A 14,881-nucleotide genomic window follows, 5' to 3' on the forward strand; every position below is an offset into this window, starting at 1 on the left:
AACGATTTGAAAAATTTGAACCAGCCGTTGAAAAAACGAAATAGCGCCTTATACGTTCTATTCCAGCCAATGCCGATGTTGGCTTTTTGTTGGCTAAAAGAGCACTAGAAATGTCATAATTAAGAATAAGAGCAATAACCATGCACTTTGAAGGCATTTGCGGTCTGAAACAAGAACTCAACTATCCCTTTAATTGTCAACCAATGATTATCCTGAAATAACAAACACCCTTTCTTCATCAGTTCACCATTTTACTACAAAAATCCATATTGCGCAGAAATATTTCACAATTAGGCTTTTTTTAGTTTCTTGTTTATCTTGCTGTCAAAATCCTTGTGATTAATTTTACATACATGTAATATCATGCTAAATGTAAAATAGTCCATAGGTGTACAATAAGAGCTTCTTAATATTTCAAATACCTTTTATTTCCTGTAAAGAAAGGCTAATTTGTCTGTTTAGAGGCAAAAGAGCGTTATTACTCATATACTGTACATGTAAAGCAGCATGAAACGCCCTGGTGGCGGGAAAGAGACGTATTCATACGGTACCATCTTGATGTACATGCCCTGTGACACATTGTATCTCTATGTTTCTGTGGCAGGTGAGAGGCAGAAGGTACTAGGAGCCCAGTGTGAGAAGCTGAGAATGCTGTATAGAGACTGTGCCAGGCCCCCTACACCTCCAGCCAAGCAAAGCATCTCTAGTGTAAGTAGATTGGGAGGACTGTACAATGATAATGATACAGGGGGGGGGGGGGGGGGGGGGGTGTTCCACAAAGACTAAGATCGACTTTAAGTTGGACTAAACTATGGCAGGCCATTCATGCCATTGGTTGCTCTCACCATTGGTCTCTCAATTATGATCTTTAGATGATATTTTTTTCCTTTAATAATCCCTTGAGAAACCAATGGCAGGAATGGCTGGAGGAACTAGTGGCATGAACGGCCTGCCATAGTTAAGTCCAACTTAAAGTCGATCTTAGTCTTTGTGAAACACTCCCCAGGAGTTATAAACTTCAGGAGCAGAGAGCGATTTAGTTTTTTCTAGTTTGCTTCGTTCCATGGAAGCAACAGATCATGATCAGAATCATTTCATGGTTAGTCGTGTAACCAAAGGTGATTGGCAAACACTGTGAAAGCTAAATAAGAAGTCTGGTGCCATTCACTTTACTTTTACCCTAAAATATAAGAATAGAAATCCATTTTTTTTTCAATTACCAGCGTTGTAAATGAGTACAGGAGAAACTATATTGATTGATTAATCAATTGACTACTGATTTCCTTCTTTGCTATTAGCTTTATACAGGGATCACATGGTGCCTATGGTCAAAGGGTTAAAAAAAAATCTTTGTGGTTCAAGGCTTACTTCTACTCATATATTTCATCATAACTCACTGTTTCCAGGTCCACGACATGACCCTCGACCCCAGCCGTTCCTACCCACCAGTCAAGGCGTGTCTCTTCTCTCGGTGCATGACCTCCTTGACCTTCCTGGGTGACCCCGTGACCTCAGGTGGTCTACCAGCCGGCGTCATGTGCTATGCGACTCAGGCGGTGCCTCATCAGGTAAACTAAACCTATGAAATGTGTGAGCCTGGTGAAAGAGCAAGAACACAAATTATGTTGACATTTTTCAATTTTGGAGTTTTGTAATGGCTGGATTAAGAAGTGATAGAGATTAGACAATTTAGAGGTAGGGTGGTCCATTGGATAAGTCTCTGAATTGTGAATGACTAGGTTCAGGGTTCTAATCCCTGCTACAGCACTAACGTCCTTTGGCAGGATGTTAAACTACATTTGCCACACTCCACCCAGGTGATGAAAAATGGGTATCTGGTAGGATTATTCCTTTATATGCACTCTGCGCTGCCAGAGCTATAGCTGAGGTAATAATTTCCTAAAGCTCTTTAGAACCATGTAGAGACATCATTACATCATAATGAGACGTGCGCTTTGCAAGAAGGGAACATTGTTATTTTTAATGTATGGACTGAAAAAGTGTTGATTTGATTCAGTTAAAGAAAGGTGAAAACTTCTTTCCCTTGCATTAAAATATCCTAATTCTATTTAATAAATAATGTGTATAAACATGGACTTTCTTCTATATAACATATCTTCTCCTAGTAATATTTCCCTCTTTCAATTATATGTCGTTGGTAAGCGCATCATAAGCACCGTTTTTATTATTTAATTATTATTATTGGCCTGTGGCCTTTATAAAAAAATGTAAAGACTTGCAAGAAATTCTCAAGGTGTTGTTTCATATTATTTTATTCTGTACTTCGGACCATGCGATTAAACATGTACATAAAATATCCTTTTTGATTGACTTTTTGCTTCCTTCCATTGCGTTCAGGCAACCTCATTCTACTGGGAGCTTGAGATCTGTTCCTATGGCGATGCTGCCGAAGACTCTGGTCCTAACGTATCCATGGGCCTGGCCCCGCCCGCTGAGAAGAAGGATGGTGCCAACAATTGGACCAACCCTATTGGGACTGTACTCTTCCCTGTGTGAGTAGGAGATGTGCTTTCTTTCTTTCGTTTTTTGATTGCCGTTACTGCCCAACAACCCCCTGAAAAGTGTGAAATTGGGAAGGGTAGGGTGCGCTCTTGCTCATAATAGAGAGAGAAGTTTTGCTTACTGTTTGCTTTGCTCAGAGAGGTACGTAGGGACCTATGTAGAAGTGTCGTAGACGAGTGGTTTAAGCACTTGACTTGAAATTTGAAGGTCGTGGTTAGATCCCCGACATGGCACTAATGTCCTTTGACAAGGCATTTATCTACATTTGCCACACTCGACCCAGGTGAGGTAAATGGGTACCTGGCAGGAATTGATTCCTTCAAATGCTAGAGCGCTGTAATGGCAGCTAGGCTTAAGCCGGGGTAATGATTAATTTGTGCACTCAGAATAAAATTTCTAGATAGAGGGCGCTATATAAATGCCTATTATTATTATTTATGGACTGATATTTCTAAATTATTGCTGTCAAGGATTGATTTCACAGGGTTGAGTAGAGTAAGCACATTCGGTTATTACATAGTGTATGAAAGAATAAATTGGTATTGCGCTCATGTTTATGATGCTCTGAGTAAAATCACTCTCCCGTCCATTTCTATATTCAACTTCAAATTTGGACCAAACCCTAATCCTTAAACCTAACTAAAAACCAATTACTTCCTTAAAGATACACTCCAGTTCTGGTAAAAAAAGAAAATTAATTCTCACAGAATCGAACGAAACTTACACTGAATGTTCAAGATTACAAATAAATGACATGTGCAATTTTGGAAGAAAATGTATACTGGCTGAGTAATGAGCATAGAAAGACAAGGAAATCAAGGTAGTACTAGCCCCGACACCATGTGTGTTGTCCCATATATAGCTTTCTATGTGAGTGCTTGTTACTTTACCAAGATTCGGCCAAATTTATTATAATTTTGATGACTCCAGAACCTTGCAGTGCACACCAATACTTACATGCTACATGATCAACTGTTTCTGATCCATTCCACGCCTTTTCTTTCACAATGCAATTGCATTACCAGAACTCACCTTTATCTTTAACCCTATATTTTGACAAATTGAAGCCCAGAACAAATGTTGCTGAAGCACATGTCAAGCACAAAAAAGGAAGTCATACAGTACATTTGGCCTAATGTATTTGTTGAATTTGCCGACGTGAGGTAGAATGCAGTATTATCTATTACAAAATACAGAGCTGTAGTGCTAGTGCTGCCATAAAAGATCAAAGAGAATAGATTTTCAAGGGGAGAAACATTCAAATGATAACAGATGGGTACTTCAGTGTTTATGAAATGAAAAGAAAAACAAATTCAAAATTCAAAGTTTTATTCAATACTCTTCATAAAAACATCTAAAACATACAAATACAGAATGGAGTTATAAATATAAAAAGACACAAGAAAGTGATAACAAATACAATGGCAATTTATAAGAGCATTTGGGATAGGCAGAAAGGAGGGAAGTTCCTTAAATAAAAGCCTACCCCTAAAAACACACATACATGAAAACGAGAACAAAAGAACAGAACAAAAGAACAGAACAAAAAACAAAGAACATATTAAAACTTACTATCATGCACGATTAGAGTATATAAAAAAATGTCAAAAATTGGCCGATACTATTGATACTGATTATTATACTTGTTTAATAGAAATTGTTCATATTTGATTTTAAAAAGATTGAGAGTTTTGCATTTTTTAATTTCCTGAGGTATACTATTCCATATTAATGGTCCTTTAAAAAATAGTGAATTTTTCATACAAGTCGTTCTAATCTTGGGGAGGTGATAATTTAGGGCATTTCTAGTATTAAAACTATGCACATCACAATTCAAGTTAAAACATGTAGATAAAAAGGAAGGCAAGTTGCCATTAAAACATGAAAACATGAAAACTGCAATATAAAAATTATGCATATCGATTACATTCAAAATTCCAAGTTTACAAAATAAGGGATTACAGTGAGCATAATATTGGGAATGAGTTATAATGCGTATTGCTTTCTTTTGAAGCTTAAGTAACCTTAACACATCATTTTTATTAAAATTTGCCCATGCAACTATACAGTAATTAAAATATGGTGTTATTAAAGTATGATACAACATTTTCAAAATATTTAAGGGATAAAAATGAACTTTATATAAAATACCTATATTTTTTGCTATTTTATTGCACACCACATTTATTTATTTATTTAAGCAAAGTCAATCTCAATTTACATTTACGGTACTTAAAGATAAAGTTGAGTTCTGGTCATGCAGTTGCATTGTGAAAGAAACTGTGTGGAATGATCAGGAAATGTTGATCATGGAGCATGTGTATAAGTATTGGTGTGTACTGCAAGGTTCTGGAATCCTCAAAATGACAAGAAATTTGGCCCAGTCTTGGTAAAGTTACAAGCACTGTACACAGAAAAATGTATAGGGGACTACACAAACTTGTGGCATAAAAATCTCTCCCAATTTTTATGCTGTTACATGACATACATGTATCTAGAATATTAAGGCATTTGAAGAGCCATGCTTTTCAGGGAACATTTTGTATCTGATGTTCATCCACACTTGCATAATAACAATGATAACGCTCACAAATTATTTTTCACCTCTTCCCAGAGCTCAACCTTCTCTTTTTAACAAACAAAAAAGTCAGCCATTGAAATATTTTTCTTCTCTTACATACAGGAGTGGGCATGCCATCCATTACAGCGGGGCGAGTCTCCTGCGATGGAAGAGCGTCCGTCTGGACATCACCCTCAAGGTCGGAGACGTCATCGGTATGGGCTGGCAGCAGAACGATGACCCTCCACCCCTGAATGGGTCGGGTCGAGCAGGTCACATCTTCATGACCTTGAACGGTCACAAGTTTGCGCCGACCCTGGAGGAGGTCAGCGGAGGGCTGTGGCCGGTGGTACACGTTCAGAAGAAGGTAGGTTTAAGGGTTGAATTTAAAGGCCTTCCGTACTAGTTTGACTAGGAGGGATTAGGTGGCTATCTCATCAACTCAGCTCTCAATTAACATGAGAAAAAGATGATCATGGGGGACAAATGGTCACCGATTAGGCATTGTTTCCTATATAGAGGGAGCAAGCAGCTACAAGTAGTACAGTGGGGCTTTAAAGTGTGGCAAGTTTGGCCTTAAATAAAAAAAGAACATCTCAAAGTAGTTTTCCTGAATTGAAAAATAGTGGAGTAAGACAACCCTAATCAAAGTCTGGTCAGATTGTGGTTGCTTTAGGGCATCCTTTAACAATGTTAAATCTGAGATACACCTGTACATGGCCCTATGTGTTATCAGTGTCTGTGATATGGTGTATTACTGAAGCCCTTAAAAAATTATCATGAAGGGCCTCACAAAAGTAAATATCAAAACCATAGGAAAACAAAAAAATGAAATTTTGATTTCCACTCATAGATATCTTGATAATAAGACAGGCGATCAACTTGTAAAAGTCACAGGGTTCCTGACTGACCTAAAGGTTTATAATTATCATTGCAGCATGAATTGAATCAAGGATTTTGTTTCAGAATCTGAGACAAAGTTACCCAATCCCTTTAAAATGTGGTCTTTGTATGAAATTGCAAGAAAATGGTAACTACTGTCTGTACATGTCCATTTACAATGTATTTTTTATATTCTTGTACTGAACCATTAATATTCATGCAAGTAGACTTTCTGCTATTTGGGAAATTTATGAGAATTCATGTCCATGGGACGTTTTTTGTGTTCAGTCCAAAGCTGGGTGAGAAGGAAGTATTCGATCTACATGTAGTGATTGTTCCCTAAAGATTCACTGTATCACATGTATAACCTGTGATAACAGATAAACTTGCTTGAAAGCAAGATCTTTTTCCAGTAACCCATAATTGTTTTAATTGCTAAAAAAAGCCCTGGTATAGACAACAGGGCCCTGTCTTACAAAGAGTTGATATCGTTGATAAAAAGTGTATATCATTTTATACAGATAATAAACAAATTTAAACAAATATATTGAATGCATAATTAACATACATTAGATGCAGGAGAGCTACAGAAATAAGCAAAGTAGCTTGACGTGCCCGCAGCCCTCAACTTAGATACAACAACAATAATAATAACAAATACAAATAGAAAAGACTGACTTGCAGAGAAGAAAAGGAAAGGGGAGAGAAGGAGCGTACTTGGTAATAATACAATAAATCTCGAACATCTGCTGATTGAATGCAGGTTCATTCGTGAATGGCTAAACGATGCTAGGTCATGGACGATTACATATCATTGTTGAATATACAATCAATGTACAGACGAACATGAATACAGTACAATTACACACGACAGGATCAATACTTAGACAATAACATAGTTTTAACTGCCTTCTTAAATGAATACAATGTCCTAAGGTTTCTTATTACAATGGGCAGAGAGTTCCAGATGTCTGGGCCGGCGTGTCTTATGGATTTGAGAGCCAACGCGGTTTTTGGATTTCTTAGGTGGATCAATCGCAACTCTTTGCAAGACAGGGCCTATGTATATAAATTTGTGACATTTAGATGACATTGATTGCCTGCAACATGTTTTCCTTCCACACTCAACCCAGGTGATGTAAATGGGTACCTGGCAGGAATTAATTCTTTGAAATGCTAGAGCGCCTCAATGGCAGCACAGCTAAAGCCGGGGTAATAATCTTCAAGTTTGGAAGCACTTAGTGATTCTAATAAGCGCTATATAAAAACTGAGTATTATTTATTGTTATTATTATTATTCCACCTCTTCTTGAGCAGAACACCCAGGTTCGAGCCAACTTTGGGAGTCGACCCTTCGCCTACGTGGATGGCCACTGCCACCACACGGCGACCCTAGAGTCCTCGGACTCTCTGGAAGAGATCACTGCCAACTTTGGGGCTCTTCCATTCCATCTGGAGGCGGAGAGTGACAGTGACAAGGAGGGTTCCCCTCCCACGACCCCATCCGCTGACCAGGCGTCTCCTACCGTCAGTGCTGTGGCAGGGATCTCCTTCAAATTGGCAACACCGCAGAAACCAAAGAAAGGTAGGTTTTAGCTTCTGACTTACACATACTGTTACTATAGAGTACCGAAGCTGTGATGTCATAAAAATCTTTTTTTAGAATTTCTCAATTTTTTCTTCATTTTCCGAAAGAGCATCAAAAGTTAACCATTAGGAGCCAGAGCATATAACACCGAGTTCCCATAGGAAATATATTTATTCAGATGATTATATCTCAGCCAAGGCAAAGACGCGCTCATCCCGTGCAGGGCTCCAGTTTCCAGTGGGACGTGTTCATCGGTTTCAAACCCACGACCTCCCAGATGTGAGGTGGACGCTCATGTCTGTAGTTCGATTCTAGGTGGTGCAGTTTGTTTATAATCCATGAGCAGACATTCATTTCAGTGATACTTGCAGTTATGCTTCATGAGAGTTGCTAGGATCATCAATGTAAACAAAGTACACCTGTATTCCATGATCAGACAAACAAAAATACGTGAACTTGGCCGTGAACAGTTTTCTGAAGCATCGTTGATCATCACGTATGATGAAGGTTGTCAAAATAATGCACATTACCATAAAAGCAGGGTGAAAATGAACAGAGACAAAAATTTGATGGGTGTTATGTCATAGTTTTCCCTTTCGCGATGATGCAGACTTTTTTTTTACAGTACCTGAAAATTATTAAAGATGTTTCATTTTAACAAGTATTATATTTCTTTTATTCATTTATTCAAACAGAGTATGACATCACCGAGTCTCAGCTCTACAGCTTACCCGGTGCTTACGCTGACTTCACCACGACGGGTCTCTCCCCTCACCAGACTGCCCTGTCCTCGGCCCTGGACGACTCTGATGAGGAGGAGAGGGACGGGGAGGGCCAGCAGGACCATGTGGCCCTCCTAGTCCGGGCCTGGGAACTCAAGGTGTTCCCTGTCATCAGGAGACGCTTCAGGAACGAGGCTGAAAGGAGGTCCGGTTTGGAACAGATTAAAGGAGCTCTGCAGCTGGGTGAGGAGCAAGAGTCTTGGTTTACTTTAACCCTTACTGTACTGGGCTATTTTGAGCACCCTCTGACTGGGGGGGGGGGCCTGGGAGGCCCCCCCCTATGATCTCGGCCGTCGATTGTCCGATGAACACGAAAATTTGCATGTTTGTAGATATTTACGTAAGGAACAAGATGGTATAATTAGTTTTTTCTGAATATGCAAATTTTTGTCGTTAGCCTAATTAATTATGCAAAATGCGCTAATTTTATGCATTTTACAGAAAACGTGTCAAACTCCACTTTTTGAATGTTGAAACTCATTATTCATATGAAAATTCTTTTCTAACACAAACAAGTTGTTTTAATGTAATTAATAATGATAATTTATGCAAATTTTGATGCGATTTTTTTTTTTTTTTTTTTTTTTTTTTTGATGACATGCGCATACTAATTGTTATGTAACGCCTTACAGGTATATCCGATTTCGACGAAAATGGTATCAAAATGTGCGTAAGACTTGAGGGAAAAAAGTCATGAAACGACAATTCAAAATTCCAAGCGGTTGCGGCGCAATCTAAGAAAATGTCGAGGGGGGGGGGGCCTCCCAGGCCCCCCCCCCAGTACAGTAAGGGTTAAAGCCACACTGCACTATTTATAGCTACTTGCGCCCTCTATATAGCAAACGATGCCTAATCGGTGCCTGTTGATCCCCTTTTTTTAATGTTAATTGAGAGCTGATTTGATGAGTTAACCACCTGTCAGTGACCTTGCAGGGAGGTCTATTCTCCCTTGGCCAAACTTTAAGGGGACTGTCTTGACAAGACTCTCTTAGTCATGTTTAACTACCCTTAATTCCACGCTTTATGATCTACTTCTCTATACATATGAGACTGTTAAAGGGATCGTTTAACAATGTTACATCTTAGATGCACAGCCCTACGTGTTATCAGTGTCTGTGATATGGTGTACATTCAAAATGATCTTGAAGTGCTTCAAAAAAGTAAAGATCTTTGAGTGACCGGTTTTACCTTACTCTTTTTCCCCAATAGACTGTAGTGTTATAAAAACTGTTGGGAAAACGAAAATTGAAATTTTGATTTCCAATCATAAATATCTCGACAATCAGACAGGCGATCGGCTTGTAAAAGTCATGGGGTTCCTGACTGACCAAAAGGTTTATAATTATCATTGCAGCATGAGCTAAATCCAGGATTTTGTTTTAGAATCAGAGACAATGTTACAGAGTCCCTTTAATTCCACGCTTTATGATCTACTTCTCTATACAGTACATATGATACTGTTTAAAAAGGAATGGTTTGAATAATTCTAAAAGACTTCCAGAGACATTCTACCTGTGAAACAGTTTTAATGTCGAGGATTTAGACACCGTCCTCAGACTTGTACCGGCAGACTAAAGCTAGCTGCTAGTTTTCTGATTGCCAAAGGATGCTGTTGTAGCAATGGCTGCAAATGTGAGACAACAGATATGCACCTTCTTAGAACCCTTGTCAAAGTGAAGAAGGATATATTTATATATATATATATATATATATATATATACTGTACTGTACAGTGAAACCTGTCTATAAAGACCACCCAAGGGAGACAAGAAAAGTGGTATCTATGTACAGGTTCCTTTACTACATGTTTCAATGAGAAACCATTTTCGAGGGGAAACAAAAAATGTGGTCTTTGTACATGTATATAGGTGGTCACTAAAGCAGGTTTGACTGTATATATACATGTATATATATATATATATAAATAATAAATGAAATAATAATAATCTTTTAAATTCCACTCCAAATTTAATTAAGTTAAACTGAAAATGGAAATTCTTTTTGCGTAATTGATCGTGAGCCCGGCAGCCACTGAGCAGCATCAGATCAACGTTGCTTTATCCTTAATTGTTGAATGCCAAACAAGGTAGCAGCAACTCCCGTCATCTAACGTCTTTTGGTATGACGCGGCCGGGGTTCGAACCCACGACCTCCCGGTTGTGAGGCGGATACTCTACTGACTGAGCCAACACACCGTATATATATATATATTTATATATACATGTATATATTTATACATTTTTTATATTTATATGAAAATGACAATTTCAATGTCACGTTCACCTTCCCAGGCATGACGGACATCGCCCGTCAGACAGTGGAGTTCCTGTACGAGGAGAACGGTGGCATCCCCCGAGACCTCCACCTCCCGACCATCGACGACGTCAAGCAGGAGGCCGCCAAGTTCACCATCGACAAGGTGCGCAAGGGCACCACGGTGATGATCAGACCCCTGGGTGAGGAGAGCACCAGTGTAGCAGGAGGGACACTGGTGCCCAAGTACGCCATCCGGAGCATGCTGAAGACCCTAGGACTTTCGGGGGTCGTCCTGAATGTGGATTCGGTAAGAGCCAAGCAATGCGTAGCAGTTCATTTTCTCCTTTTAGAGATGTTATTTTTTATTGTATTTTGATCCAGAATGTTTGGAACTACACATTGTACATAAGTAGAATGAGCAAAAAATCAGAGAAAATTTAAATTGGATGTTCATGAATAAGATCAATTAATTGTAAATATTCACTAATTCTCTAAACTCTTCTTCTTCTTCTTCTTCTTCAGTAGCAGTACAGGCCACCGTCAGGTGTATTGTCGTACTGTTGAGGTGCAGTGCAGATGTGTGTTGGCAATGCAGTATTCAATTTATAATCACTATTTTCACATACAAATTTGCATTTTTGGTTAGATTTGGTAATCATCGATCACATTGCTTCATTTAAAATTCCTTCTTAAAAAAACTATTTAGGAGTGGCAAATTTTGCCATTGATGCCATTTTACAGTGGAAAAAGCTGATTTATATTTACCTTATGATAACACTTTATTGCTATTGGTTGACAATGTTTGGTTTTCCGTCCTTATTTCAATATGATCTTGTAACTTTTGACTTGTGATGGGAATCTTTGATTTCTCTACATTGCTTGTGCAAGTTGTTGTCTTATATATTGTTTATGGTTATACTTCATGAATACCTCTTATACATGTACAGTAGATCGCTATTGATTCCCTCAATTGTAGATCATAAGATATGGGTTCAAATTCCAGCCCGGCACTAACGTCCTTTGGCAAGACGTTAATCTACATTTGCTACTATCAACCCAGGTGTTAAATTATTACCTGGAAGGATGCGAAGGTTAAATGTAGTTTGCTCAGCATTGTGAACGTCTGTAACACTGACTGGAATGCTCCCCAGGAAGTGGAGAATGTGTATACATTGTGTGCAGGCGAGCCTGAATCCGATGAAGGGGGTAATAATTTATCTGTAAAGTGCTTAGAGACATTTTCAAAGCTTACTTACACAAGGAATATTATTACAAATCTTGAACAAGGACTTCATTCTTATTCTGAGGAGCATTATAAAGCGTTTAGTGTTTATTCAATAATGAATAAGAACTTTTAGTCACACAGGATGATAAATATTTTTCTGTTTTATTTTATTATCAGCCTCATAAAAGAAAACTTTCTTTTCAAAGCCAACTTTCTTGCAACGCCCCACTAGTCTCCTAAATTTCCTAGGATTTTGATAGGATGAAAGTTTTAACAGTTAAATTAATTTAACTAGATCTAGCTTTTATTCTACCTCTCTCTCTCTCTTTCTCTCTTTCTTTCTCTCTCTCTCTCTCTCTTACCAATGGGGCTTTGCAAGTAAGTTAGACTTACGCTTAATTTTGGGGATTTGTTATTGAGACATTTATTTTAAATAGAATGCAGTGAAAGTTCTCTGGACATACACTGTATGTTAATTAGAATGAAAATAAATAATAAACAAATCCTTTCGTTTTTATACAGCAACATGAACTAGTTCAGGTGGAGTCTTACCTGAGGAGCGAGGGTGTGCTGGTGAGATACTGGTACCCACTAGACATGTTAGAGCGCCCTCTAGCTGGCATGCGACGGGTCAGCAGCTCATTGACCGGGACAACGTCCATTGACATCTCAAATATACAGCTGCACAGGTATGATCGATGCACCATCAAGTCTGTAACTGTGCATACATGTACCTGGGCCCCGTCTTACAAAGAGTTGATATCAATCGCAACTATGCACATAAGAGATAGGAGACTGCAAACTTGCGATTGATTGGAGGACCTGCGATTGATTTGGATCAATCATAAGTCTTTTTAAGACGGGACCCTGTATTTGTAATTTTACAATTTTATCACGATTCATAATCTCAAAATATGTCCAACCAAAGTCAGCAGTAAATCTTTTTATATCTACACTGAAATTTACTAACTGCATGTATAGGCCTCTTGCATAAACGTTTGTAAATTTAAATCCCAACTCCATAATTTTATTTAAAGACCTGAAAGTAAAATTCTGAACATTTCAAAGTCAGTTTCTTTAAACAAATGCAACCGTTTATATTGAGGGGCTCTAGAGATGGGTATAAAAGAACAAGAAGTAGCTGTTGTGCTTGAAACCAAATCCATATTGATTCTGTGCTATCTGAATTTTTTTGAAACACAGGGAACTTCTGCAACTGGAATCGTCCTTGGCCCGCCTCTACTGTCGAACAGCCCTTACCAAGTTCCTCTCTCACTGCCAAAGCCCCGAGGTCATTGAAGCCATCCCATGTACCCTTTCACTCTCACCGACCGAGCAACACCCCTCCTCTGCCTCTCCGCTCGCTGCCAATGGTGGCACCAGACAACACATCTCACACCTGCAGCTCCTGTCAAACCAGCTGCTGACGTCATCGCAGCAGAATGGACGACTCCATGACCGCTCCCTCCTGACCTCGTGCGGCGTGGGTCACAGCCTGGCTCCGATCATCACCAGGAGTCTGACCGCCGTCTTCTACGGAGCGGAAGAGCTGCCACACCTCAAGAGGGAGCTTGCTATCTCCATAGCAACAGCTTCACAGCAAGGAGAGAGGCATCTCGTGGAGCTGACAAATGAGATATGTGGAATCTTTCAGGTAAATGTATTTGATTTGTAGAATTGTGTTTCAATTCTACGTATTGCAACAATGTCATGTTTCTGCATGGATCTTGAATGCAGAATGATAAACTCTTCTGATGTTAGACATTCCCAAGTTGTGTTACAGGTATATCACTTAAAGGTAAAAAAGAAAATTAATTTTCACAGAATCAAACAAAACTTACACTGAATGTTTAAGATTACAAATAAATGTTGTGTGCCAAACGGTTTTGGAAGAAAATGTATACTGGCTGAGTAATGAGCGTAGAAAGATAAGGACATCAAGGTAAGCTAGCCCGGACACCATTTGTGTAATCCTATCTGTGTACAATGCTTTTTACTTTACCAAGACTGGGCCAAATTTATAACTGATTTTGATGACTCCAGAACCTTGCAGTGCACACCAATACTTACATGCTACATGATCAACTTTTTCTGATCCATTCCACACCTTTTCTGTAACAATACAATTGCATGACCAGAACTCACCTTTATCTTTAACATAACCATAAATCATGCTTTGAAGGATTTTTAGTTTTTAGTTATTATTCAAACTGTGCAATATTCATATTATGAAGAAAAAAAATTCTTTGTAGAGATATTTGTCAATTGGATTGAAGTAGCTGAAAATGAACCCATTCTTTAATTACTCTTTGTAAAGGTGGCCAGTTTTCACAGTATCAAAGAGTCAGAAGATAAATCAAATTTAAGTAATTTGTTGTGACCACAAATCTGTACCCTTTTTTATTCACACAACCTGACTATTTCTTCACAGGACCCCTTCCCAGCTTTCGATGTAGAGTCAATTACCATTGGAGCAAAGATCAACAACAATTTTTTCTTCAAGAATGCCGTGGGTTTAGTTGTCAGCTGTAAGAGAGATATCCTTTCATCTCACAGAGAGTAAGTCTTGACATGCTCGTACATTGTAGGTCTTCATTCTGCTTTCTATTAAAGCCTATCTGCACTAGTTTGACCAGGGAGGGGGGGGGGGTTTCACAAAGATCCTACGTCGAACTTAACTCTAAGTTCGACCCAAATATTATGTAGAGCCATTTGTAGCCTTTAAAAAAATACATTCAAAAGCAAAAATTGAATTATTTTAGACCTTTTTATAAATTCCACATCAAGAACATGAAATCTCCCATGATAATAGAATACATGAATGATTTGAATCAACATTTTCTGCCTTTTAAAATATCTTTTACAAAATATTTTCAAAGATGCTAACGGCTTTCCATAAATGTTAAGTCCAACTTAGAGATAAGTTCAACTTAGGATCTTTCTGAAACACCCCCAGAAGGGATTAGACCTTCTTGCTTGGTCACTGGCAGGTGGTTATCTCATCAAATCAGCTCTCAAATAAGATAAGAAAAAGGGGACCATGGGGGATCAATGGGTACTGCTTA

At 38.6% G+C, this 14,881-nt stretch overlaps 1 protein-coding gene across 1 annotated transcript in view; it reads left to right on the plus strand.

Annotated features, from left to right (window-relative positions):
• Window positions 1-14,881, plus strand: part of LOC586981 (probable E3 ubiquitin-protein ligase HECTD4) — a 95,366-nt gene that overhangs the window by 65,774 nt on the left and 14,711 nt on the right. The window contains exons 43-52 of the mRNA XM_030991221.1: window positions 605-708; window positions 1,407-1,568; window positions 2,359-2,513; window positions 5,207-5,450; window positions 7,283-7,550; window positions 8,249-8,518; window positions 10,627-10,898; window positions 12,339-12,505; window positions 13,020-13,470; window positions 14,248-14,375. Coding sequence (XP_030847081.1) covers window positions 605-708; window positions 1,407-1,568; window positions 2,359-2,513; window positions 5,207-5,450; window positions 7,283-7,550; window positions 8,249-8,518; window positions 10,627-10,898; window positions 12,339-12,505; window positions 13,020-13,470; window positions 14,248-14,375 — 2,221 coding nt within the window. The remainder of the gene's footprint in view (window positions 1-604; window positions 709-1,406; window positions 1,569-2,358; window positions 2,514-5,206; window positions 5,451-7,282; window positions 7,551-8,248; window positions 8,519-10,626; window positions 10,899-12,338; window positions 12,506-13,019; window positions 13,471-14,247; window positions 14,376-14,881) is intronic.

This window comes from Strongylocentrotus purpuratus, unplaced genomic scaffold (genome assembly GCF_000002235.5).
Source record: "Strongylocentrotus purpuratus isolate Spur 01 unplaced genomic scaffold, Spur_5.0 spur5_scaffold_2, whole genome shotgun sequence".
Lineage (NCBI taxonomy): Eukaryota > Metazoa > Echinodermata > Echinoidea > Camarodonta > Strongylocentrotidae > Strongylocentrotus > Strongylocentrotus purpuratus.